At 37.3% G+C, this 25506-nt stretch overlaps 1 protein-coding gene across 1 annotated transcript; it reads left to right on the top strand.

Annotated features, from left to right (window-relative positions):
- Positions 1-1929: 1929 nt before the first annotated feature.
- LOC139155684 (vomeronasal type-2 receptor 26-like) lies at positions 1930-24785 on the top strand. The gene is made up of 9 exons (XM_070730928.1): positions 1930-2502; positions 5527-5537; positions 8446-8737; positions 9914-10753; positions 14290-14538; positions 14746-14847; positions 21036-21254; positions 23033-23162; positions 23881-24785. The coding sequence occupies exons 1-9, from the start codon at positions 1930-1932 to the stop codon at positions 24783-24785; spliced, it is 3321 nt and encodes a 1106-aa protein (XP_070587029.1).
- Positions 24786-25506: the final 721 nt, after the last annotated feature.

Here is a 25506-nt window from a genome sequence, read left to right as displayed (position 1 = left end):
TCTCCATTGATGGGTCAGGAATATTACTGGCCTGAATCTCTCAAGAGCTGTTCCTGGTAAACTACAATGAACCATTTATTCTGAAGTCCTTCTGAACATGGAAAAATAAATATGGAAATCAATAATGAAGTGTATTCCTTGCTTAGGCCATCTCAAGGATTATTCTTTTCTCTTTCAGAAGGTGCCCTTTGCCAGGTGTGGCCTGAAGAGGTGCCAGGCAGGAGAGAGGAGAAGAGTTCCAGATATAAATGTTTTCATATTAATTCATTTTTGATAGGATAGACATGCTTCAAAGTATTCATAGTTCTCAGCAGAGCATCTTAGTTTATTGAGCTAAACCTACCTTCCCCCACAGGCCAAATTTCCTGCCCTTAACTAATGTAATGCAGGGTAATTTCAATAAAGAGCTTTTGGGAAGCCTTTCTTTCCCTAAATAAATCACTCCAAACTCGATTGCAGAAAATAACTTTAGCATCAGAATAGTCAATGCTCGGAATGCACTACCTGACTCTGTGATTTGTGCCCAAATCCCCCAAACTTTAACCTTAATCTACTTTTGACCTCACCCCATTGCTAAGAGGTCTGTTAGGGGTGTGCATACGTTCACCAATGTGGCTACCATCCTACTGTCCCCATTTATTTGTATCCTTATCCTGTATTCATAATCACATTTATACTTATATCTGTTATCTTATAAATGCTTGACAAACAAAAAAATAATATGGAGACTGTAGAAAGAGTGCAGAGAAGAACAACAATAATGATTAGGGGACTGGATGCCAAAAGATATGAAGAACAGTTGCAGAAACTAGGTATGTATAGTCCAGTGAAGAGAAGGTTTAGGGGAGACATGATAACAGTGTGCCAATATCTGAGGGGCTGCCACAAAGAAGAGGGAGTTGAACTATTCTCCAAAGCACCTGAGGGTAGAACAGGAAACAATGGGTGGAAACTAATCAAAGAGAGAAACAATCTAGGACTAAGAAGAAATTTCTGATAGTTAGAACAATTAATCAATGGAACAACTTGCCTCCAGAAGTTGTAAATGCTCCAACGTTGGAAGTTTTTAAGATGTTAGATAACCATTTGTCTGTAGTGTTGTAAGGTTCCTGCCTAAACAGGGGGTTGGACTAGAAGACCTCCGAGGTCCCTTTCAAATCTGTTATTGTAAACTTATAAAAAAAATAGCAAGGTTCCTGGCTTACAAAGCTATCAGAATTCTGGAGGATTCAGTATAAATTGGGTAATAAACCATATTTCATAATTTCTCTCTCTCTGAAATGTACAGTAGGCATTGGTGTGTGTATTGATTGGAGAGACACTTTATACCAGAGCAAACTGATCAAACAGCTGAACCTGAACAGATTCTTGTCTCTAACTTCTCCTCGGTGTCATCATGAAGGATTATTTGCCCTTTTTGTGCCCTTATATAAAAGACAAAGTTCATTCCATCACTGTGGGTTGGTCACAGCAGAAAGGAGGTGGTCATATCACCCTGAAAGGAAGGATAATACTTATAGCAGATACCTCTGAAATTTTAAACAAATATTCTTGATCCCAGATTCAGCCCATTGTGACCTCTGCCCAGAAGACCGATACCCCAATGAGTACAAGGACCACTGCATTGTCAAGAGGATCCACTTCCTTGCCTATCAAGAGACCCTGGGATACACTTTATTATGTCTTGCTCTTTTCCTCTCTATGATCACATTGGCAGTCCTGGTGATTTTCCTGAAACATCATGAAACACCAATTGTCAAGGCCAACAACTGAGATCTCACCTACATCCTCCTGGTCTCCCTCCTGCTCTGCTTTCTCTGTTCCTTCCTCTTCATTGGAAAACCAAGAAGGTTCACCTGTCTCTTCCGACAATCTGCCTTTGCCATTCTCTTTTCCTTTGAGGTTTCCTCTGTTTTTGCAAAAACTGTCATGGTGGTTCTTGCATTTATGGCCACCAAACCTGGGAACAAGACAAGGAAACTCTTAGGAAAACCACTGACCAACTTCATTGTGTTAGGCTGTCCCCTGATCCAAGCAGTCCTTTGCACCATCTGGCTGACAACCTCTCCCTCATTTCCCAATTTGGATTTCCACTCTTTGGTTGGAGAGGCTATCTTGGAATGTAATGAAGGCTCAGCTTTGATGTTTTATGCTGTCCTTGCCTACCTGGGTTTCCTAGCTCTTATCAGTTTCACAGTGGCCTTTTTGGCTAGGAAATTGCCAGATAGCTTTAACGAAGCCAAATTCATTACTTTTAGCATGCTGGTCTTTTGTAGTGTTTGGATTACTTTCCTCCCCACCTATCTGAGTACCAAAGGAAAATCCATGGTGGCTGTGGAGATCTTCTCCATTTTGGCCTCTGGAGCTGCTCTCTTGGCTTGTATCTTTTTCCCGAAATGCTACACTATCTTACTTAGACCCAATCTGAATTGTAGGGAAAATATAATGAAGCATAAAAAACTTAAATTTATATGGGATTTGGGAGCTTTTATTTTGACTTGGGTACATTTGGTCAATTGTCCCCCGAGAAGCCTTTGTGATATATATGGAAATCAACATTGAGATTAAATATATGGCTAAGAATTTTCAGCAGTACAATGTCTTCATTTATTTTTTTATCAAATCAGTTCTTAAAAAGGGTTGGATTCACTATCAATGTTTTTAAACATATTTTTTTCTGTTGATCTACAAGGTTTTGCTAAGTGCCCTACTAACATTTTCATTCGTTTGACTATTAGGGGTTTTTTAATTCTAGAATTTAAATGAGTCATTTTTACTCTATGAATAGATATGAATATTTCTTTGGACTGTTATTCTCACTAGTACGTGTATGACCAAGACTGTTTGTTGGGTTGTGGTATTTCTTAAAGTAAACTTTAACTCAACTTATTCTATCTGTGTGTGGCTGAATAATTATTCATAACTACTCTCATAAATGTTTCCATGTGCATATCAGAAGTCGGCTCGTACCGGAACGGTAAAGGACACTGCACCGGTAGCAAAAGTTGAGCTGCACACGCAGCTTCAGGTGTCTTGCATGCGTGCATGTGCGTCCCTGCATACTTTTTGCTTCTGCGCATGCACAGGAAGCAAAATCTCATGAGAGGTTGTGTACATGCATTAGATTTCAACCATTATTTTGCTCCTGCACATGCGCTAAAGCAATTATTTTTTTACCAAAATCTCTCGTGCGAGGTTTTCTTTACTGTGCAGGAGCAGAAGTAGAAAGACACTGGGACATGCGCATACGTATGCAAGGCCCCAAAAGCTGCACACACAGTGCACCAGTAGCGGCAGTAGAAGCAATCCACCGCTGGTGCATATCCTTGTTATTCAAAGGTTACTTTGCACATACATTAACAGCCTTGATAAGCAATTAATGTTTATTTAGCTGAATAAAGATGGGCCTCTCAAAGCAAGAAGGAACCCCGAACACTGTGACACTCATTTATTTTATTTTGTTTTTTGTTTGTTTGTGTGCATGTGTATGTGTTTATTACTTATTCATTCATTCATTCATTCATTCATTTTTTTTATTTTTTATTTTTTTATCTAATTTTCTATGCCACTTTTCCCCGAGACTCAAGGAGGCTTACAGCAAAAATTAATGCAAACATGTTAGAAATTTAAGTTAAAATGCAATGTTGCAACTTGGGTATGTTTTGGGTGATCCATTTGATTCCACACTGCATCCATTCTTGTTACTTCATCCAGTTTATACTGAATGATGGTGTCAATAATAATAATTTGATAATAATTATAATAATTTATTAGATTTGTATGCCACCCCTCTCCGAAGTCTCTCCGAAGTCAAGCATGTTCCATCCTTACCATTTAAAAAAGAAAGACCATCAACTCCATTTTTTAAATTAAAGGTTTACTTTTACTAAGGTCAAGTGGTGATAGCATAAGGAAAGCTGGCTTTGAATATTGCTAGGGAAGGATTACATTTTCCCCTTTCCTGGGTCCTCCTCCACTTGACAAGTCCATCACTGCCCAATGATCAGATATTTAGGGATCAGCTCTGAGGGTTGGCAATGCTTTGGTGGAGTTATACATTCCAATCTCACAGCTCCATCCTTGATCAGCTGGCCTGTTCCAAATTGATGCCTCTGTTCGTTACATCCTACTATTCCCCCCTTTACATTCCCCCCTTTACTTCACCAATCTCCATCCCCCCTTTTTGCTTTATGGCAGGATGTCAGTGAAATGAAAAAAGCTGAGGATTACGGACCTGACATATGATATTTTTAGATAGATGTCTTCAGCTGACTACCTGGAGTTTACAGTGAGGTGTTGGGGTTTTTTTTTACTTCCCCTTGGATTTTGCTTTCGAGATTTCTGTTCTTGTGCAAAGAGCATGTATCCTATTGCCTTTGGTAGGGATTATTTAGGAGTCATAGCTGGCTCTATGGGTTGTCAGAGCTACATTTGGTTGAAATTAGGAACATGATGCAATGTTCCTAGGTGATTGTGCAATTTAGTGAGCACTGTGTCTTACTGGGTTAATCCTATTATGTCCTGAAGAATTATACCTTAACCACATCTCCTGGAGCTGAAGAGCTTTTGTTTTGTAGATGGGATGGCCTGGTCTTTCTTAATGGGCACAAAATTGCCCCACTTTGGGCAAGGAGGTGGAATTCTGAGTTATTTTATTTATTTTATACCTCCATTCTCCTTAGACTCAGGGCGGCTTACAACATGTTAGCAATAGCACTTTTTAACAGAGCCAGCACATTGCCCCCACAATCTGGGTCCTCATTTTACCCATTTCGGAAGGATGGAAGGCTAAGTCAACCTTGAGCGGGTGATGAGATTTGAACCACGGACCTGCAGATCTCCAATCAGGTTCAGTGGCCTGCAGTACAGCACTCTACCTGCTGCATCACCCCGGCTCTTTCTTTCTGTCTCCCTTAAGATTTTTATTTTATTTTTAAGGGAAATATTTTATTCTGCCTTTTAAAATATTTCTCAAAATATTTCATTCTTCTAGGAGAGGGCTGACTTTCCCACAGATCATTGGAGAAGTTGGAAACTAACTTTTCATCCCTTGTCATGTGGTTACATAGTAACCACAATTCCATCCAAACATTCATAAAAGTGCAACTGTGTGTCATGTTCCCCCATGCCCCATTAGCATTCATACTAACTGAACAAACTATGGATCAGGACAAATTCTACCTTGTGAACAGGTGCTCACATTCATGTATTGACTCTCAAGTCCAGCTGCTCTGTGGATTGGCAACAAGAGACATAAATGTGCTTTTCCCTTTCTGTGCAAACAAAATGGAGTGCTAAGAGGCCGGGACTATTGCTTTCCCTTGCAATTATCAGGAGCACAATAGTTGTTAATATAGTCCTAGTGGATTTCAAGCCACGGCAATCTTCCAAGATAAAATCTACTTTAAAAAAATGCTTCGAGTTCTCCAGATGGGGGCAGGCAATGCTACATCACCTTGTCTTGCAAAGAGCTAATTCTTGGGTTTGAAGAGACTCAAATACCCTTAATTTTCTCTTTGGTCAAAGCCCAAACAAAGGTAAGAGGAAGCATGTTTGATATATTTTCCCCAAATTCATCCAGGTATCATGCCCTAGGTTTATCTATTAAAATTTAAAGTGATGCCTGCAATTCAACCTCTGCCTTCATTGATTTCTTGATTTCAAGATTTGCTACAAAGCACTACACATCAAGACAACTAGAGAGAAGAACAGTTTCTTCCCAAATGCCATCACTCTACTAAACAAATATTTCCCTCAACACTGTCCAACTTTTACTAAGTGTGCACTTCTATTTCTACTAGTTTTTTCTCATCATTCCTATCATCCTTTTCCTCCCACTTAGGACTGTAGGACTGTAACTTGTTGCTTGTATCCTGAGATTTTTATTAATATTGATTGTTTCTTCATTGCTTATTTGACCCCTCTGACAATCTTTAAGTGTTGTACCTCATGATTCTTGACAAATGTATCTTTTTCTTTTATGTACACTGAGAGCATATGCACCAAGACAAATTCCTTGTGTGTCCAATCACACTTGGCCAATAAAGAATTCTATTCTATTCCATTCTGATCTAGGAGGGGAAGTGAAAAGCATGATTTGGCTGCCTCTCCTGCTGTTGCTGCTCTTCTGGCTCCTGCCTCCAATTATTGCCAAGAGGATGCAAACCCTTTGTGTGCTGCCACAACATTACAAGATTGAGGAACAGTATTATAGGCCTGGTGATCTCATTATTGGTGGGAATCTGCATTTGGGGAACTATTGGGACCCTTACTTATACTTTAACAAAGACCCATATCCATTTTCTCTTCCCTATTTGTAAGTTTTTCCTGGAGCACAAGTATCTAGTGCTCTAGTTGCTGTGTTTTCTCAGGAATACTTTTGTGATATTTGAACTTTCCAGTGCAGTTTGGAAGGTTTTTAACTTAGTGATGAGGTTGAGGTACAATGCTAATTTGGACAGAATATCATGATGAAAGACTCAAGGAAATGAGTAACACTTTTCTGGAATGGGGTGCTGCAAAGATATAGACAAACAGGCAGGCAGGCAGGCAGGCAGGCAGAGAGATGCATATACATATGCAAAATTCAATTTTGCTTTAGAATAATGGTTCTCAGTAAACATTTTCTTTTTTCCCACTGGAGTCTTGTGTTCAGCAATGGTTGCCAGATGTGAAGAAGCTGCTCCAAAGAGAACAAAATTAGTTTACTTTGTCAAAGAAGAAATTGGATAGGATAGCAAACACTGAAGCAAAATGAAGAAATGGGTAATGATAGAAGCATAGAAACATAGAAGTCGGACGGCAGAAAAAGACGTCATGGTCCATCTAGTCTGCCCTTATATTATTTTCTGTATTCTATCTTAGGATGGATGGATATATGTTTATCCCAGGCATGTTTCAATTCAGTTACTGTGGATTTACCAACCACGCCTGCTGGAAGTTTGTTCCAAGGATCCACTACTCTTTCAGTAAAATAATATTTTCTCATGTTGCTTTTGATCTTTCCCCCAACTAACTTCAGATTGTGTCCCCTTGTTCTTGTGTTCACTTTACTATTAAAAACACTTCCCTCTTGGACCTTATTTAACCCTTTAACATATTTAAATGTTTCGATCATGTCCCCCCTTTTGCTTCTGTTCTCCAGATTATACAGATTGAGTTCATTAAGTCTTTCCTGGTATGTTTTCTGCTTAAGACCTTCCACCATTCTTGTAGCCCATCTTTGGACCCGTTCAATTTTGTCAATATCTTTTTGTAGGTGAGGTCTCCAGAGGGAGGGATATAAAATGGTCTATTCAGTGGTTCTCAACCTTTCTTATGCTGCGACCCCTCAATACAGTTCCTCATGTTGTGGTGACCCTCAACCATATGTCTAGTGCCAATTCTCTCAACAGAGCTTTAAGTTGATTGGCAGGAAGGTCAGAGGGAAACCCCCACTGTAAACGCCTGATAGGTCCAGTTGTAAAAATATATTCCAAGGCACCAGAATAGAAGCTTTAGTTCCTAACACCATTAAAAATTTGTCTTTTCCAATGATCTTAGGTGACCCCTGGGAAGCGGTTGTTCAACCCCCAAAGGGGTCACGACCTCCATATTGAGAACCATTGTATTATATAAGAGAAGGATTTAGGGGTAGCGATTTCTGACAGTCTCAAAATGGGTGAGCAGTGTGGTCGGGCAGTAGGAAAAGCAAGTAGGATGCTTGGCTGCATAGCTAGAGGTATAACAAGCAGGAAGAGGGAGATTGTGATCCCCTTATATAGAGCGCTGGTGAGACCACATTTGGAATACTGTGTTCAGTTCTGGAGGCCTCACCTACAAAAAGATATTGACAAAATCGAACGGGTCCAAAGACGGGCTACAAGAATGGTGGAAGGTCTTAAGCATAAAACGTATCAGGAAAGACTTCATGAACTCAATCTGTATAGTCTGGAGGACAGAAGGAAAAGGGGGTACATGATTGAAACATTTAAATATGTTAAAGGGTTAAATAAGGTTCAGAAGAGAAGTGTTTTTAATAGGAATGTGAACACAAGAACAAGGGGACACAATCTGAAGTCAGTTGGGGGGGGGAGATCAAAAGCAATGTGAGGAAATATTATTTCACTGAAAGAGTAGTAGATCCTTGGAACAAACTTCCAGCAGACATGGTTGGTAAATCCACAGTAACTGAATTTAAACATGCCTGGGATAAACATATATCCACCCTAAGATAAAATACAGAAAATAGTATAAGGGCAGACTAGATGGACGATGAGGTCTTTTTCTGCCGTCAGTCTTCTATGTTTCTATGTTTCTATATGGATAGGCAGCCTTTTCTTCTTTCTCACAAAGTCATCCACATTTAATCATTTTTTTTTAAAAAAACAACCATTAATAAACAAACAAAGAAGACAGCACACACAAGCTTAGGTGTAATGTTTCACAATGTTTGTCTCTCTATAGACCAACACCCAAAAACTACCTGCAGTTCCTGGCCTTGGTGTTTGCAGTGATGGAGATCAACAAGGATCTGGGTCTCCTCCCCAACATCACTCTGGGATTCAACATGTATGACAACGCCAACTGGAATAAGAGAGTTTCTTTGATCAGCTTCTTTCTGCTCTCTACACGGGATCAAATGGTTCCAGGCTATAAATGTGACCGGCGGGACATTCTAGTCTCTGTGATTGGAGGTGATGACCCCAAATACTCAATGCCGATGGCCTCCATCCTCAGTATCTTCAAGGTCCCACAGGTAAGGGGGCTTCTTGACTTAGGGAATTTATCTTATATTTGGACAGATTATTATATATTATATGTCAAAATGTAGTTGCATGATAATAGTTACATAATGTAATATTTCCATAGGAATTCCATTCTAATGTATTATTCATACCTGTATAGATACTCTTTCATTGCATTTTATCTTCCACATAAGATTTATGGGTTTTGTATTCTGACATATCAAACCAGTGGAAATATATTATTTGATAGCTCTTTCTAAGAAAGGAAGAAGATCATCAGTCAAAATAACTTAGTTTGACTCTTGGGGTGAATATTTATTTATTTTATTTATTTGTCAAGCATATATAAGATCACAGATAATATTATAAACATGATTGTGAATACATGAGATGGTTACAAATAAAAGGGAACATTAGGACAGGGACAGTAGATACATTGGTCCACTTATGCACATCCTGTACAATATAGCTGGGATTGCGCAGTGGTTAGAGTGCAGCACTGCAGGCTACTCCAGCTAACTGCTAGCTGTAGTTCAGCAGTTCAAATCTCACCACCGGCTCAAGGTTGACTCAGCCTTTCATCCTTCCGAGGTGGGTAAAATCAGGAGCCAGATTTATTTATTTATTTGTTTGTTTATTTATTCATTCATTCATTTATTCGTTCGTTCGTTCGTTGGTTCGTTCGTTCGTTCATTCATTCATTCATTCATTCATTCATTCATTCATTCATTTATTTATTTATTTATTTATTTATTTATTTATTTATTTATTTATTTATTTATTTGTTGGATTTGTATGCCGCCCCTCTCCGGAGACTCGGGGTGCCTAACAGCAATAATAAGACAGCGTACAATAATAATCCAATATTAAAAACGATTAAAAACCCATTAATATAAAAACCAAGCATACATACAGACATACCATGCATAAAATTGTAAGGGGCAAGGGGCAGAGGTGGGTTTTAAGTAGCTTACGAAAGGCGAGGAGGGTGGGGGCAATTCTAATCTCTGGGGGGAGTTGGTTCCAGAGGATTGTTGGGGACAATATGCTGATTCTGTAAAACACTTAGAGAGGGCTCTAAAAGCACTACGAAGCATTATATAAGTCTAAATGTTATTGCTATTGCTATAAAATAGTCACCATCCATCTTTACTTTTCTCTTTTAAAGATATTCTCACTTTTTCCAGCTCACTGTTGGCTTTGAGTTCATTCAGGGAGATAGAAGATTCTATCCTTCTTCCTTCCGGATTAATCCCAAGGAATTTCCTCAATTTGTGGGTTTAGTCTGGATGCTCCTGTATTTCCAGTGGAACTGGGTTGGGTTTATTTCCTGCGATAGTGACAATGGAGAACGATTCATTTCAACTTTGAGGTCAATGCTCATGGAGAAGGAGATCTGCATAGCCTTCACTTATATGGCGAAACATGATGCTTCTCATTTGGAAATCCGGAAATTCACTTTACATTCCAAAATGTGGGCTAATGTTGAAGTTATGCTTTCCTTTGCAGACCCTGACATTCTTGAAAGATTTCTAAGGACTCTGAACTTATTTGATAAAACTCCACTTCCAAAAGTATGGATCTTCACTTCCTTTTGGAAGCCACATACAAACCATCTTCAAGATGGTTGGAATGTTTTAAAGCACATCCATGGGTCCCTGCATTTGAGGGAACACACTAGTGATATCTCAGAATTCCACAATTTCCTCCTCTCTTTAGACCCTTTGAACCCACAAGGTGATATGATTCTCCCATTGTGGTGGGAAAAGGTCTTTCTATGTGAGTTCCTCAAACCAGGTAATTATTTGGATGGAAGAAATACTGTATGGAAGAGATACTGTACAGGAAAAGAGAATTTACAGCATCTGCCATCTTACGTGTTTCAAACAAGCATGACAGGTGAAAGTTACAATATCTACAATGCCGTTTATGCTCTGGCACGCACATTACATTCAATCTATGGATCTGGATTATTGCCAGCACTGATGAGACTTGGAAAGAGGATCTCAAATGTTAAATCTTGGCAGGTAATCTCTGTTCCTTTTTATTCAGTCCATAGATCTTAGAGTGGAAACTTCCCATATGTATTATCTGAAATATTCATGTCTATTTGTGCTGTAGCATATGCTTTACATGCAATGTATTTATTTGTTTATTTATTCATTCATTCATTCATTCATTCATTTATCTATTTGTTTGTTTGTTTATTTATTTATTTATGTATCTGTTTATTTATTTATTTTGTCCAATACAAAATACATATTAAAGAGAATAGATATGTAATCATATAAATAAAGAAAAGAATAGAAGAAAAGATATAAAAGTATAGGTGAACATATTTGAAAGGAAGAAAAGATAAATGAGATAAGGAGAGACAATTGGACAGGGGACGGAAGGCACACTGGTGCACTTATGCACGCCCCTTACTGACCTCTAGGGAACCTGGAGAGGTCAATCGTGGATAGTCTAAGGGAAAGATGTTGGGGATTAGGGGTTGACACTACTGAGTCAGGTAATGAGTTCCACGCTTCAACAACTCAATTGCTGAAGTCATATTTTTTACAGTCAAGTTTGGAGCGGTTAATATTAAGTTTGAATCTGTTGCGTGCTCTTGTGTTGTTGCGATTGAAACTGAAGTAGTCATTGACAGGTAGAACGTTGCAGCATATGATCTTGTGGGCAATACCTAGATCGTGTTTTAGGCGACGTAGTTCTAAGCTTTCTAGACCTAGGATTGATAGTCTGCTTTCGTAGGGTATTCTATTTCGAGTGGAGGAGTGAAGGGCTCTTCTGGTGAAGTATCTTTGGACATTTTCAAGAGTGTTGATGTCTGAGATGTGGCATGGGTTCCAGACAGATGAACTGTATTCAAGGATGGGTCTGGCAAAAGTTTTGTAGGCTTTGGTGAGTAGTGTGAGATTGCCGGAGCAGAAGCTGCATAGGATCAGGTTAACAACTCTAGAAGCCTTTTTGGCGATATTGTTGCAGTGGGCTTTGGCACTTAGATCATTTGATATTATTATTCCAAGGTCTTTTACTGAGTGGGGGTTGGCTGTGAGATTTTATTTATTCAGTTTATATTATGAGTTTATATATGTCTTAGGAGTTAGACCAGCCATAATGAATCTTGGAAAAAGGATCTCACATGTTCAGTCATGGTAGGTAATTTCTGTCACTTCTTGTTCAGTCAATACAGAGGGAATGTACTTGGAGTATTGTTTGAAATATTCTTTAAATACAGTATTTGTATACTAAAAGATGTTGAGACTCTAGAAAAAGTGCAGAGAAGACCAACCAGGATGATTAGGGGACTGGAGACTAAAACATTTGCAGAACAGTTGAAGGAACTGAGCATGGTTAGTCTAGTGAAGAGAAGGACAGGGGAGACATGATAGCACTCTTCCAGTATTTGAGGGGTTGCACAGAGAGAAGGGAGTGGGGGCAGGCTATTTTCCAAAGCACCTTAAGGCCAGACATAGAATAATAAGGAGGAAAGAAAGTAAAAAGGAAAGAAACAAAAAGAAAGGAAGAAAAACAGACAGACAGAAAGAAAGAAAGATGGTAGATAGGAAGGAAGACATACATAAAAAGAAATGAGGGAGGAAAGGGAAGGAAAGGGAGGGAAGAATAAATAAATAAATAAATAAAGAAAGAAAGAAAGAAAGAAAGAAAGAGGAGGGAGGGAGGGAGGAAGATGGTAGGTAGGAAGGAAGACAGAATAAGAAAGGAGGGAGGGGAGGAGGAAAGAAATACACTTTCTGCTGTTCCTTCTGATACAGTGAAAAAAGCAGTAACTGATTATCAGCAGTCTGCAGATTACTAAAACAATGCAGACTAATGAAAATAAATGATTTAGAAATTGATCAAAATGGACTTCTGGTTTCGTTGAGGACCGCAGCAGAGTCTCTTGGCAGGGCTCTGCCTTGAGACTCCTTTCACCCTCCCAGAGGTCGCCTCAACGCGATCGGATCGAGTCTGGATGGCTCGATCCTAGAACAGGGGATTTCCCTCTGTCCGAGGAGCCATCGCCGAGGCTCCGGGGGCAGGGGGTCTGTCCTGCAGCTCTGGAGCAGGGAGCACCGGTCCTCTCGTAAGAGGACGCGGCCATTGCGATCCCACCAAACCAGAGGGAAGCAAGAAACATCTGAAAAGTGAAAGCAGAGATTAAAGCAATCCTCATTGAAAAAGGAATACACTAAAGAAGCTACAATCAAGGTAAAAAGATTTTTTTTCTTCTATGTTTCATGTTAAATAAGAAGATTGAAGTAAAAGAAAGCAGAGAATAAAAAGTTTTAAAAAAAGGCGAAAGAGAAAGTTGTTGAAAAACATTGTATCCAGGCGCAAATCAACAGCCGGAACTTATTTTTACTACTTTCACTTATTTTCTTGAATTTGGACTTGAATTGTCAAATGCTTGAAAACAAGGGGAATTTAAAGGATTTCAAAATGAGACAATAAAAGGTTTAATATATATAAAATGACATTATTTGGCTGAATATTTTTTCACCTCTTGAAGCAATTGGTTACAAAAATATTAGAAAATGAAGTCCGGGCTCGGATTTTTCTAGCGGAAGAATTAAGACTGTTTACTATCTAGTCACAAAACTTGAATAAATATATAAAAAAAATATTTTCCTCCTATCTGGGATTTTTTATATTTGGATTATCTGATTGACCCTATTTGGATTACTTCGTTGGATTATTTCGTTTGGATTAACGGCGGTTTTGTCGGATTCGCAGCGGAGAGGCTTTACAATTTTCCTTAAGCTGCGAGAGACGGATCGACTTCATTCTAACATTGGATAATTAAATCGCAATCGTTTGGAAAACTGAGATTTTATAAATTTTGAGAAGATTAAACTTTACTGTTTCTATTTTTTAAATCAACGGGACCTTCTTTTAACCTACGCTAAAGTGTTTTCTAAAACAGATTAGATCTTCAATCAACAAAATCATTCCATTACGACTGGAATATTAACAATTGGTTTTTTTGCTTCTTCCTTCTTACAATTCTAAGTTTTGAATTTTAAACCCATATTACATTATAATTATCTTGGTTTTGTATATGCATTGTTAAAAATCCTTGGTCTCCTGCTCCTCCTTAATTGAATAATATTCTTTCTTTTCTTCTAGATTGCCCTCTTCTTTTTACTCTCCTTTTCTTTTTTTTTCTTTATCTCCTTTCTTCCTCCTTCTCCTTTGGTTTTCCTTCTTTCTTTTCTTCTCCTGCTGTGCCAAACCAATTTCTTCTTTTTTGATATAATTTTGGACTTAGAGTAATAAGAATTTACGAGTTATATCCTGAACATTGAATTTTAATCGCATTTGTACTTGAACTATATTCCAAATTTCAGTTTGTATTTGAATTTTTATTGTGGTTTGCCTAGGGTAATTAATTGTGTAGGTTTGGAATTTATAGCAATTTTCTACATACTGCTAACATAAAATAATATTAATTTCAAATTTTAAAATGTCAAGTACTTCTACCTACACCAAAACAATCAAGAAGCAGACATCTGTTGCATCGTCCCCCCAAGGCTCGCCTCATCCATCCCCCGCACAGCCGGTCTTATCAGCAACTATGTTTACCAAGGAGAAGGACAAAGAGAAACCACAACAACCTTCCCTGGCCTCAATCCAAGAGACACTAACTGCATTAAATGATTTTATGCTTCAATCTCAACGCGATGCAACCCAGCAGAGAGACGAAATAAAAGCAGAAATGGCTGACATGAAAGTAGACACAGGAGAGATGAAAGACCAGATGAAGGAGATCAAACAAGCCTTGAAAGATAGTGAAGACCGAATGAAAGTAGCTGAAGAAAAGGCGGAGAAAATGGAGAAAAGAATTGATCACCTTGAGGACAGAGCGGATTCACGCTACAGAAGATATGATGAATCAATCACACATCTGGAAATGCAACGTGCGTCATATGGGCTACGATTTCAAAATATAATAGAAGAAAAGGATGAAGACTTAAAGGCCATTATGGCTGACATTATTGGGAAAATCCTCAAGATGGACCCACTTGAAATAATAAAAGAAATCGATGAAGCTTTCAGAACTTCGAACAGCTACATACGCCGTTTCAACCTTCCACGAGAGATTCACATCAAATTTGTAAGAAAAACCTTGAGAGATGACATATTGCACTGGTCAAGAACTGGTCAATTACAACACAAAGGTAAAGAAATAAAAATATTAAAACAAATTCCAAGACGTGTTCGAGAGACTAGAAGAGACTACCATTTTTTGACCAAACTCTTGATCAAAGAGAACATAACTTTTCGCTGGCTCATTCCACAAGGACTGTCATTGACATGGAAATCAACAAGATATAAGTTGGAGAATCTGGACCAAGCAAGAGACTTCTATGAAAATAGTGGAATAAGCGAAATGGAACAGTTAACAAGAGAACTGGAAGCAATGCAGGCGGAAGCCATGGGGGCATCTGCACAAGCGGAGGAGCAGGACCACGGGGCCAGAAGAAAGCAACCCCAGCGGGAAACCAAGAAGCACAATAAATGACCACATTGAGAGACTTAAAAATTTTCTCTGTAAATGTCAATGGACTAAATGAACCAAAAAAAAAGAAAACAAATATTTTCTAAAATTAAGAACCAAAAGGCTCAAATTGTTATACTTCAAGAAGTACATATAAAAAAAAGTAATCAGAACTTATTGCTAAATAATAAAATTGGAAATATGTATGCTGCATTAGCAGATCAAAGGAAAAGAGGAGTAGCAATGTATGTTGAGAGTTCTATAAATTCCAAACAATTATTTAGTGACAATGAAGGTAGAATTTTGATTGTCCAGGTTAATATTGAACCTAGACCTCTTGCTATTGTTTCTATATATGCCCCAAATGATGATCAAATTGCATTTTATAAAAAACTACACTAAAAAATTATAGAGTTAAATTTGGAAAATATGTTAATTATTGGAGATTTTAATGCCATAACAAACAGGCAATTAGACCCCTCGGGGGAGAAGAAAAATAGTAAAAAGAAAAAAAGGAATTTACTACCCTCCACTTTTCAAAAAATGAAAGCAGAACTGTTATTGAATGATATCTGGAGGGAACGACATCCTCAAAGAAGGCAATATACTTTTTACTCAAACCCCCACAAAATTTGGACTAGAATAGATATGGTGTGGGCTCCTAAAACAACAGCAGAGTATATACAAGAGGTGGAAATAGATGTTAATACTTGGGCGGACCATAATCCAGTTATAGTCTACATGAGAAATAGTAAAAAGCATTACAACTGGCAAATGAATAGAAATATTTTGAAAGAGAAAGAATATAAAGAATGGATTGAAAAGGAATTAAAAATATTTTTCGAAATTAACAAAAATACAGATACTACTCCCCAAAATTTATGGGACGCAACTAAAGCATACATAAGAGGATTAACAATATCCTACACAGCAAAATATAACAAAGAAAAGAAAAGAAAATATGAACAATTAACGAATGAATTAAAACAATTAGAATTTATATCACAACAAAATATGAAAAATAAGGATTTGGAAAAAAAAATAAATTTAATCAAACATAAAATTATACTGGAAGAACAAAACCAGACACTGGAAAAAATAAAAAGAGCTAAGCAACAATATTTTGAACATGCCAACAAACCAGGTAGATGGTTAGCATATAAACTGAGAAAACAGAGACAATCTAAATTAATTAAATATTTAGAAGACAAAGACGGAACAATAAAATATGACACAGAGGGAAAAGCAAACATAGTACAATTTTTTTTTAAAGAATTGTACAAAGATGATAATATCGAGGAAGATGAAGTATTTAAATACTTAGAGAGTTCAGAGTTACCACAATTAACAGAAGAACAACAGGAGAGGATGGAGAGTCCCATAACAATGGAAGAACTCCTTATAACTATTAAGAAGCAAAAAAACAACAAAGCCACAGGGCCAGATGCTATCCTAGCAGAGTGGTATAAAATAGAAAATGAAACATTAAGAAATAATATGCTGCAAATCTTTAATGAATGCAGGTTAGATGGTAAAATTCCCAAATCATGGTCTGAATCTTTGATAACTTTAATTCACAAATCAGATACAGCAAAGGAAAAAATTAAAAATTATAGACCAATATCATTATTAAATGTAGATTATAAAATATTTATTGCAATATATGCAGACAGGTTGAAAACGGTAATAAATAGTAAAATCCACTCAGACCAAAATGGTTTCCTGCCAGGTAGACAAATTAAAAATAATCTTAGAACAATTATTAATGTATTAGAATACTATGAGCAACGTTCAGATAAAACATTATCATTAATGTTCTTAGATGCTCAAAAAGCTTTTGATAACGTTAATTGGACATTTATAAAGATGCAACTAAATAGAATGAGATTTGGCCCTAAATTTGTTAATTTAATAGACGCTATCTATTCAGAACAAACAACAAAAATTATATTAAATAACGAGCAATTGGAAGTGTTTAAAATAAATAAAGGAGTTCGGCAAGGATGTCCTATTTCACCCCTCCTGTTCATTATGACTTTAGAAACACTATTAATAAAAATAAGAGCAGATTCAAAGATAAAAGGGTTAACAGTTGGAAAAGAGATATATAAAGTCCAGGCTTTTGCAGATGATCTGACCTTTATAATGGAAGACCCGATAGTCACAGCACCAAGATTAATCCAGACAATAGAACAATATGGTAAGGTAGCAGGTTTGAAAATAAATAAAAATAAAACAAAATTTATAACCAAAAACATGAATAAATCACAAGAAAGTAATTTAGAATGTATTACTGGAATACAAATAGTTAAAAAAGTAAAGTATCTGGGAATATGGCTAACAGCCAAAACAATAACATTAAAGAATGATAATTATATAAAATTAATTAATGAAATTAAAAAGGATTTAGAAATATGGAATAACTTAAAAATATCCTTTCTGGGAAGAATTGCTACAATTAATTATCTTACCTAAGGTATTATTTTTATTTCAAGTGATCCCAATAAATCCAGGGGCAAATTTTTTCAAAAATCTAACAAATGTGGTTAGAAAATTTTTATGGCAAGGAAAAAAGGCAAGAATTAAGATAAATATGTTAGAAGATATAAAAGAGAGGGGGTTTTTTGCCCTCCCAAATTGGAAATTATATTACCAGGCAGCCGCCTTAACATGGATTAAAAATTGGATAACCCTAGAGGACACGACAACATTAAAATTAGAAGGACATGATCTTATGCTTGGCTGGCATGCCTTCGTTTGGTACGATAAAGACAAAAATCATTCTTATTTTAAAAGACATACATTAAGAAAATATTTATTTGATGTATGGAAAGATATAAAGAAAAACCACTTCTTAACAAATTCCATCAAGGATACAAGAAAAATAAGATATAAAGATTTGTTAGATGATCAAATGAAATTAAAAACTAGAATTAAATTACAAGACGAAGGGATACAAATCGATTGGTGGCACTATGCACAGATTAGATCTAGATACCAGAAAGACAATATACTTTATATATTCAATAAAAATAAAAATTTGTTAAGTGATTTAATTACTAAAAATCAAAACAGGGTAATTGGGAAAATATACACATATCTGATTGCTCACAAGAATATTGATTTAACATTAAAAGATAGTATCATACTGTGGTGCAGAAATATAGGCAAAGAAATAGATTTAGACACATGGGAGAAAGTTTGGATGTGCAATTGGAAGATGACAAAATCAGTTTCTTTGAAAGAGAATCAAATTAAAATGTTCTATAGATGGCATCTCCCACCAAGTAGAATAGCAAAAATGTTCCCTAAGACATCACCTTTGTGTTGGAAATGTAAGAAAGAAATAGGATCCTACTACCACCAATGGTGGACATGTAATAAAGCCAAAATGTATTGGAAAATGATAGAGAAAATGACAAAAGAGATTACAAAGCAAAAAATAGAAATTACCCCGGAGTTCTGTTTACTAGGAATTACTAAACCAAAATTACAAAAAAGAAATCTTGTACTTAATCATACATATTTTTACAGCGGCAAGGATTATTTACGCGCAAAATTGGAAAGGGGAAAATATCCCCAAAGAAGAGGGAGTTATTACAAAAATATTAGACTGCGCGGAGATGGATATGATGACAAGACGCTTGAATGATCAAGAAGAAACGAAATTTTATGAAACATGGAACAATGTTTATGAATGGATAGATAAGAAAAAAAATAGAAGATTAATAATAAGTATAGATATTTTGGTTTAAATCTTTCTTTTCTTTTTATTGAGATTAATATTAGATTTAGTTTATATACATAGAATTGACAAGATTGTTTGACTTTATATTACTTATAACTATTTTTCTTTTTTATAATATCACCTTTTCCTTACTAGATATTTTTGTATTAGTAGTATTGAATTACGCATTTAACCATGTATTCCTTTTTCTGTATCTGCATTTATACTTTTGAGAAAAGCGGGGATGATACATCCCCACATTCTATGTTGAATGTTTGTAAGTCTGTCTGTTATTTTAAGAAAATTAATAAAAAAATATTGAAAAAAAAAAGAAATTGATCAAAATGACTGAACTTTAGCTTCATTTACTTCCATTGTGCGATTTACAGTAATGAAAGTTTGCGAGCCCATGATAACCAATTGTAATTCTGCAACCCTGTGAACAAAGCATTAACAAATACAGTTGCTTAAACAAATGTTATCCCCAGACAATTCACTACATAATATCTTCAGTGTTGTGTCCAGCTGCCTTGGACACAAGACTGAGGAACATGATGGAGTTACAAGTCTTAGGTAGGATGCCCGTCTCATGGTGGGTGCAATTTTAGGATGACCGATTGGGTGGGGTGGGGGCTGAGAGGGCCATGAGATGGGTGTCCTACCTGGGACTTGTAGCTCCATCGCATTCCTCAGCATTGTGTCCAGAGTAACCCATTCTAAAAGAAAAGTCTCAAGAGTTCAATCAAGCTTTTCTTTTAGAACAGGCTACCCTGGATGCACAATGCACAACATTGAGGAACATGATCGAGTTACAAGTCCCAGGTAGGATGTCCGTCTTGTGGTCCTCCCCACCGTGAGATGCCCATAGCAGGAAGGAGGAAAATCAGGACAGGTAGAAGTCGCTGGGTAAAAAATGCTTGTCCAGAGTGGCCTCTGCCCTGGCTGGATTTGGAAGCTGAAGATCCAGAGCATGGGGCAAAGAAAGAAAAACCTCTGCTGCTTTCCTTCCATGCAGCCAAAAGTAAATGCAGCAGAAGTTTAAGGGGCTACGGTCTAATGGCTCCAAGCCTGGGGGCACAAATAGGTCTTCAAACTTTTTGTTTTGTTTTGTTTTGTTTTGTTTTGTTTGCTTTGGTTTGCTTTGGTTTGCTTTGGTTTGGTTTGGTTTTTATTCGATTTTTATGCCGCCCTTAGAAACATAGAAATATAGAAGACTGACGGCAGAAAAAGACCTGATGGTCCATCTAGTCTGCCCTTGTACTATTTCCTGTATTTTATCTTAGGATGGATATATGTTAATCCCAGGCATGTTTAAATTCAGTTACTGTGGATTTACCAACCCCTTCTCCTTAGACTCAGGGCAGCCTTCAACATGTTAGCAATATCACTTTTTAACAGAGCCAGCATATTGCCCCCACAATCCGGGTCCTCATTTTACCCACCTCGGAAGGATGTAAGGCTGAGTCAACCTTGAGCCAGTGATGAGATTTGAACCGCTGACCTACAGATCTACAGTCAGCTTCAGTGGCCTGCAGTACAGCACTCTACCTGCTGCACCATCCCGGCTCATAATAATTGTTGTTGCTGCTGCTTTTGTTGTTGTTGTTGTTGTTATTATTATTATTGTTGTTGTTGTTGTTATTATTATTATTTATTAGATTTGTATGCCGCCCTTCTCTGAAAACCCGGGGCGGCAAGGGGGGGTATTACCCACTTTAGGAACCACTGGTTTACATCATTCTCTTGCTATATTTCTCTAGAAATGTAGTTATTACTTATATGTAGTGCAACTCCACCTTCTCTTTTATTAGTTCCATTTCTTAAATCTCTCTAGTTGTGTATTCCATGCATGGGTTTCATTCCACCAAGTTTCTTTAATGACAAAAGTATCACATCTATTTTCATGTTATTGGATTTCTCATTCAACTTGTCCCTCCTATTTTGGGCATTGACCCTCTGTTTGTTTTCTACATAACCTGTTTCATGTCTGAGAGTCGACAAAATGATAGAAGCTGGGATGCCTTATGTGTGGTTTTCAGCCTATGATTCCAATTTCTGAAGGTCTCTTTTGTTTCAGCTTGTTCCTTACTTGATGAATGTCCAGTTCAATAATGGTATTGGAGAGGAAATTTCCTTCTCAGAAACAGGCCTGGGATCTGTTCGTTATGACCTTCTCAATTGGGTTCTTCTCCCCAATCGATCAATTGTCCTTGAGAAAATTGGGCAAATAAATCCCAGCGCTCCTCCAGATCAGGTTGTCACCATGCGCTCCAATGCAATTACCTGGCCTACAAAGGTGAGGTTGAAGATTCATTCTCTCTTAGAGTTGCAGAACTTCTTAACTAAATTATTGAATCAGGACATATGACATTATGACATTTGGCGAAAAACCTGCTTTTCATGTAAGACATTTGAGATAGAAACATAGAAACATAGAAGTCTGACGGCAGAAAAAGACCTCATGGTCCATCTAGTCTGCCCTTATACTATTTCCTGTATTTTATCTTAGGATGGATCTATGTTTATCCCAGGCATGTTTAAATTCAGTCACTGTGGATTTATCTACCACGTCTGCTGGAAGCTTGTTCCAAGGATCTACTACTCTTTCAGTAAAATAATATTTTCTCATATTGCTTCTGATCTTTCCCCCAACTAACTTCAGATTGTGTCCCCTTGTTCTTGTGTTAACTTTCCTATTAAAAACACTTCCCTCCTGGACCTTATTTAACCCTTTAACATATTTAAATATTTTGATCATGTCTCCCTTTCCCTTCTGTCCTCCAGACTATACAGATTGAGTTCATTAAGTCTTTCCTGATACGTTTTATGCTTACGACCTTCCACCATTCTTGTAGCCCATCCTTGGACCCGTTCAAAGATCAGATTTTTGTTAGGATTAGAAAGAACTTCTTGTAACTGAATTGGTCATTAGGCAACAGTGATTTCTATGGATCATTCCCATTGTTGAATCACACTTAAAATCAATAAATGAGGCTCAGTGTAGTTTTAACATGTTAACAGATTTTGAAAGGATTTTGCAAGTCATCTAATCCAACCCACTGCCCAAACAGGAGACCCTACACCTGTCTCTGCCATAGATACAACTCACAACCTCTTGATTGTGAGGCAAGAGCTCCAGTTTTAGGACACAGCAGCTGGGTGGTAGTTGTTGTTTTTATTTATTTATATAAGAGTATGTCCTCCAGGAAGCGATAGGATACACTCTTACTCAAACATTTCAAGATAGATGGAGTTCTAAATGATAGTCATAGCTACAAACAGGTAATAGAATATGTAAGCATAGATATTCATAATTGATAAAATCAAATGTATTCCTAGCCCTTCTACTGTTACTATACTCAATAAAAATGTATTATAGCATTGTATTAATAAAAGAAACATTATCAACAGAGACATTGCTAAATCACACTGAGAACCAAGTTCTTCATGGTTGCCACAATTATCAGAAATTTCTTCTACGTTTCTAATTTGCTAACACATTCTAATTCTTCCAAAAGGTTCTTTTCTACACAGGCAGCAAAGTTCTGTCTGTTCTGTCAAGTTTCCAACTGATGCCCTGATTAACTCATGAGCCAAATTTCTCAGTCATCCAGGTCATGGTTGTCCCAAAGGTGCTTTTTCAAGAGGCAATGGACTTTCTGGATTTTCTTTGGAGACATTTCACTTCTTATCTAAGAAGCTTCTTCAAATGAGAAGTGAAACGTCTTCCAAGAAATGTCTTCACAGAAAACCCAGAAAGTCCAGTGGCTTCTTGGAAAAGCACCTTTGGGTTTCCAAGAACTTGTTTTTTTCACACCGTTCACTTGGATCCTTGTGTGTCATTGTTTCATAGCAATTCAGTGTTATTCATTTTCATGTCCATGCCAATGTCCTAGTTTCAATCTCCAGCATCCACTGGTGGGTCAGGAATGCCACTGAACTGAATCTCCCAGGAGCTGTTCTTAGTTTCTGATAGACCATGCTGGACCAGATCTGGTCACCAAATGTGGAAATGGATAAAAGAATAATTCTCAATGCTTGATTTGTCTACAGTATTTCTCTTTTCTAATTTAGAAGGCACCCTTTGGCAGGTGTGGCAAGAAGAGATGCCATGGAGGAGAGAGGAGGAGTGTCCCAGAGGGCAAGCAACTTTGCTGCTACCGATGTACCCCTTGTTCAGATGGGAGCATTTCTGATCAGACAGGTAGGACATCCTTCAAATATAGGGTTTCCAGAATAAGTGAACCATTCCCTAAATCAAAATATTGATTTTTAAAAAAAACATAATTCATACACTAGACAGGTTTCAAAGTTTCAGGGTAAAACTTATGGACTTTCCATGTAGATCACTTTTTTTCTCTTTTCAGAATACTTGGTGCATAATTGTATATCCTTCTTCCTGTAACCAATTCTTTATAAATCAATTTGGATCAATGAAAGATGGTATTCTCTCTCATGACATTCAGTGTGTCTTTTTATATTTTCTCCGTTGTATTTTGGACATTCTCAGGATCATGAAAAGATAATGTATGAATGCCTAAAAGAACAACGTTTCTGGCAGATAAATAAAGCAGTCTTTTGTAGTTATAGTATCAAGTGGGGAAGACCATCACTCTGTCATTGAAAGCCACAGTAGCCATGGAAATTCCCAGTGAATGGAAAGCACCTTTTTTCTATAGCAAACTGACCAGCCCAGCTTGAGATGAACAGATGCGTGTTGTTGGCAAATGTATCACTGGATCATTAATAATGAAGAAGGGTTGGTCTTTTTTGATCCACCATGAAATGCACAGTTGTTCATTCCATTATTTCCATTGGAAACTGGCCCTAGAATAAAGGGGACAGCAAAGTCACCTCTGAAGGTGAAATAACATTCATGGTTGATGACTCTTAAATACTTACATAAAAACTCTTTATTTCAGATGCAGCTGAATGTGATCCTTGCCCACAAGGTAAATACCCCAACAAGAATAAGGTCCACTGCATTGCCAAGAAGCCCCACTTCCTTGCTTATGAAGACCCCCTGGGATATGCTTTATCCTCTTTAGCTCTTTTCTGTTCTCTGATCACAGTCGCTATCCTCATGATTTTCCGTAAACATCATGACACACCAATTGTCAAGGCCAACAACCAAGATCTCAGCTACATCCTCCTCATCTCTCTCCTGCTCTGCTTCCTCTGCTCCTTCCTCTTCATTGGTCGACCTGGGAAGCTCACCTGTCTCTTTCGACAAACTGCCTTTGCCATGGTCTTTTCCATTGCAGTTTCTTCTGTGTTGGCAAAAACTGTCATGGTGGTTCTGGCGTTCATGGCCACCAAGCCAGGGAACAAGACAAGGAAACTCTTAGGAAAACCACTGACCATCTCCATTGTCTTAGGCTGTCCTCTGATCCAAGCGGTTTTGTGTGCCACCTGGCTGGTAACTTCTCCCCCATTTCTCAACATGGATTTCCACTCCTTGGTCAGAGAGACCATCATAGAATGTAAGGAAGGTTCAATTTTAATGTTTTATGCTATCCTTGCCTATCTTGGTTTCCTGGCTCTTATGAGTTTCACAGTGGCTTTTATGGCCAGAAAATTGCCTGGCAGTTTTAATGAAGCCAAGTTCATTACTTTTAGCATGCTGGTCTTCTGCAGTGTTTGGATCACCTTCCTCCCCACCTACCTGAGCACTAAAGGGAAATCCATGGTGGCTGTTGAGATCTTTTCCATCTTGGCCTCTGGGGCAGGTCTCTTGGTTTGCATCTTTTTCCCCAAATGCTTCATTATCCTATTGAGGCCCAATCTGAATCGGAAAGAGAATATAATGAGGCAGAACAATTGCTGATTTATGTGGAGATTAAGTAGCCACTGCGATTTTGGGATACTTTTGTATTCAATCTGATTTCTAAAATAAATCATGAAATCTGAGGAGGTGTTGTCCATTAAATAATTGGAAATAAACATGATATGACTAATCATAAAGTATTTTAACTGAATGTTAGCAAGCAAAACAGATGTTGCCCGTTTCAGCAAGAAAAAAAATCAAAATTATTTTATTCTGTATTTTATTTTCTCATATACACAGCATACCAAAAATCATTCCCCTTATCAATTGTGTCAGGTAATTTACATAACAAATTATCTATGGGACACCTGAATTTGGAACAGTGCACAAACAGACTTACAGGCAAACACATATAAACTGTATATGTGCCATTCCGTATGTCTATTCTATTCTTACACTCCCCTTTTCTCGAAAAAAATATATTTTCCTTATATAGCCTTAAAACTCATATGCATCTTCTCCCCATTCCAAAAATGTCATTTTCAGTGGTTTGTGTGATATGTTCAGAACAATTATCAATGCTACCTGCTATTCCTCCATTAGCTCATCTGCTGTAGCAGATTATCTAAATAATAAAGGCAGGATATAAACAAAGTAATAAATAAATTTGTACATCAGCTTTTTGCCAATATTCATTTTTTAAAGATGCTGTTTTGGGGATCAGTACTCTCTCTGCTGATGAAAAAGTAGCACATTTTGCGTGTCTCCATCCTGATTTTCT

The sequence above is a fragment of the Erythrolamprus reginae genome, unplaced genomic scaffold (genome assembly GCF_031021105.1).
Source record: "Erythrolamprus reginae isolate rEryReg1 unplaced genomic scaffold, rEryReg1.hap1 H_45, whole genome shotgun sequence".
Taxonomy (NCBI): domain Eukaryota; kingdom Metazoa; phylum Chordata; class Lepidosauria; order Squamata; family Dipsadidae; genus Erythrolamprus; species Erythrolamprus reginae.
Note: the sequence above shows the minus strand (reverse complement) of the source record. Positions and strands in the feature narration are given on the sequence as shown.

Coding starts and splice junctions, on each gene's coding strand:
- LOC139155684 (XM_070730928.1), top strand. CDS start 1,930: ATGGTGGTTCTTGCATTTATGGCCACCAAACCTGGGAACAAGACAAGG. Junction 8,738..9,913: donor GTATCTTCAAGGTCCCACAG/GTAAGGGGGCTT, acceptor CACTTTTTCCAG/CTCACTGTTGGCTTTGAGTT. Junction 14,848..21,035: donor GAGAGATTCACATCAAATTT/GTAAGAAAAACC, acceptor CTTTTGTTTCAG/CTTGTTCCTTACTTGATGAA.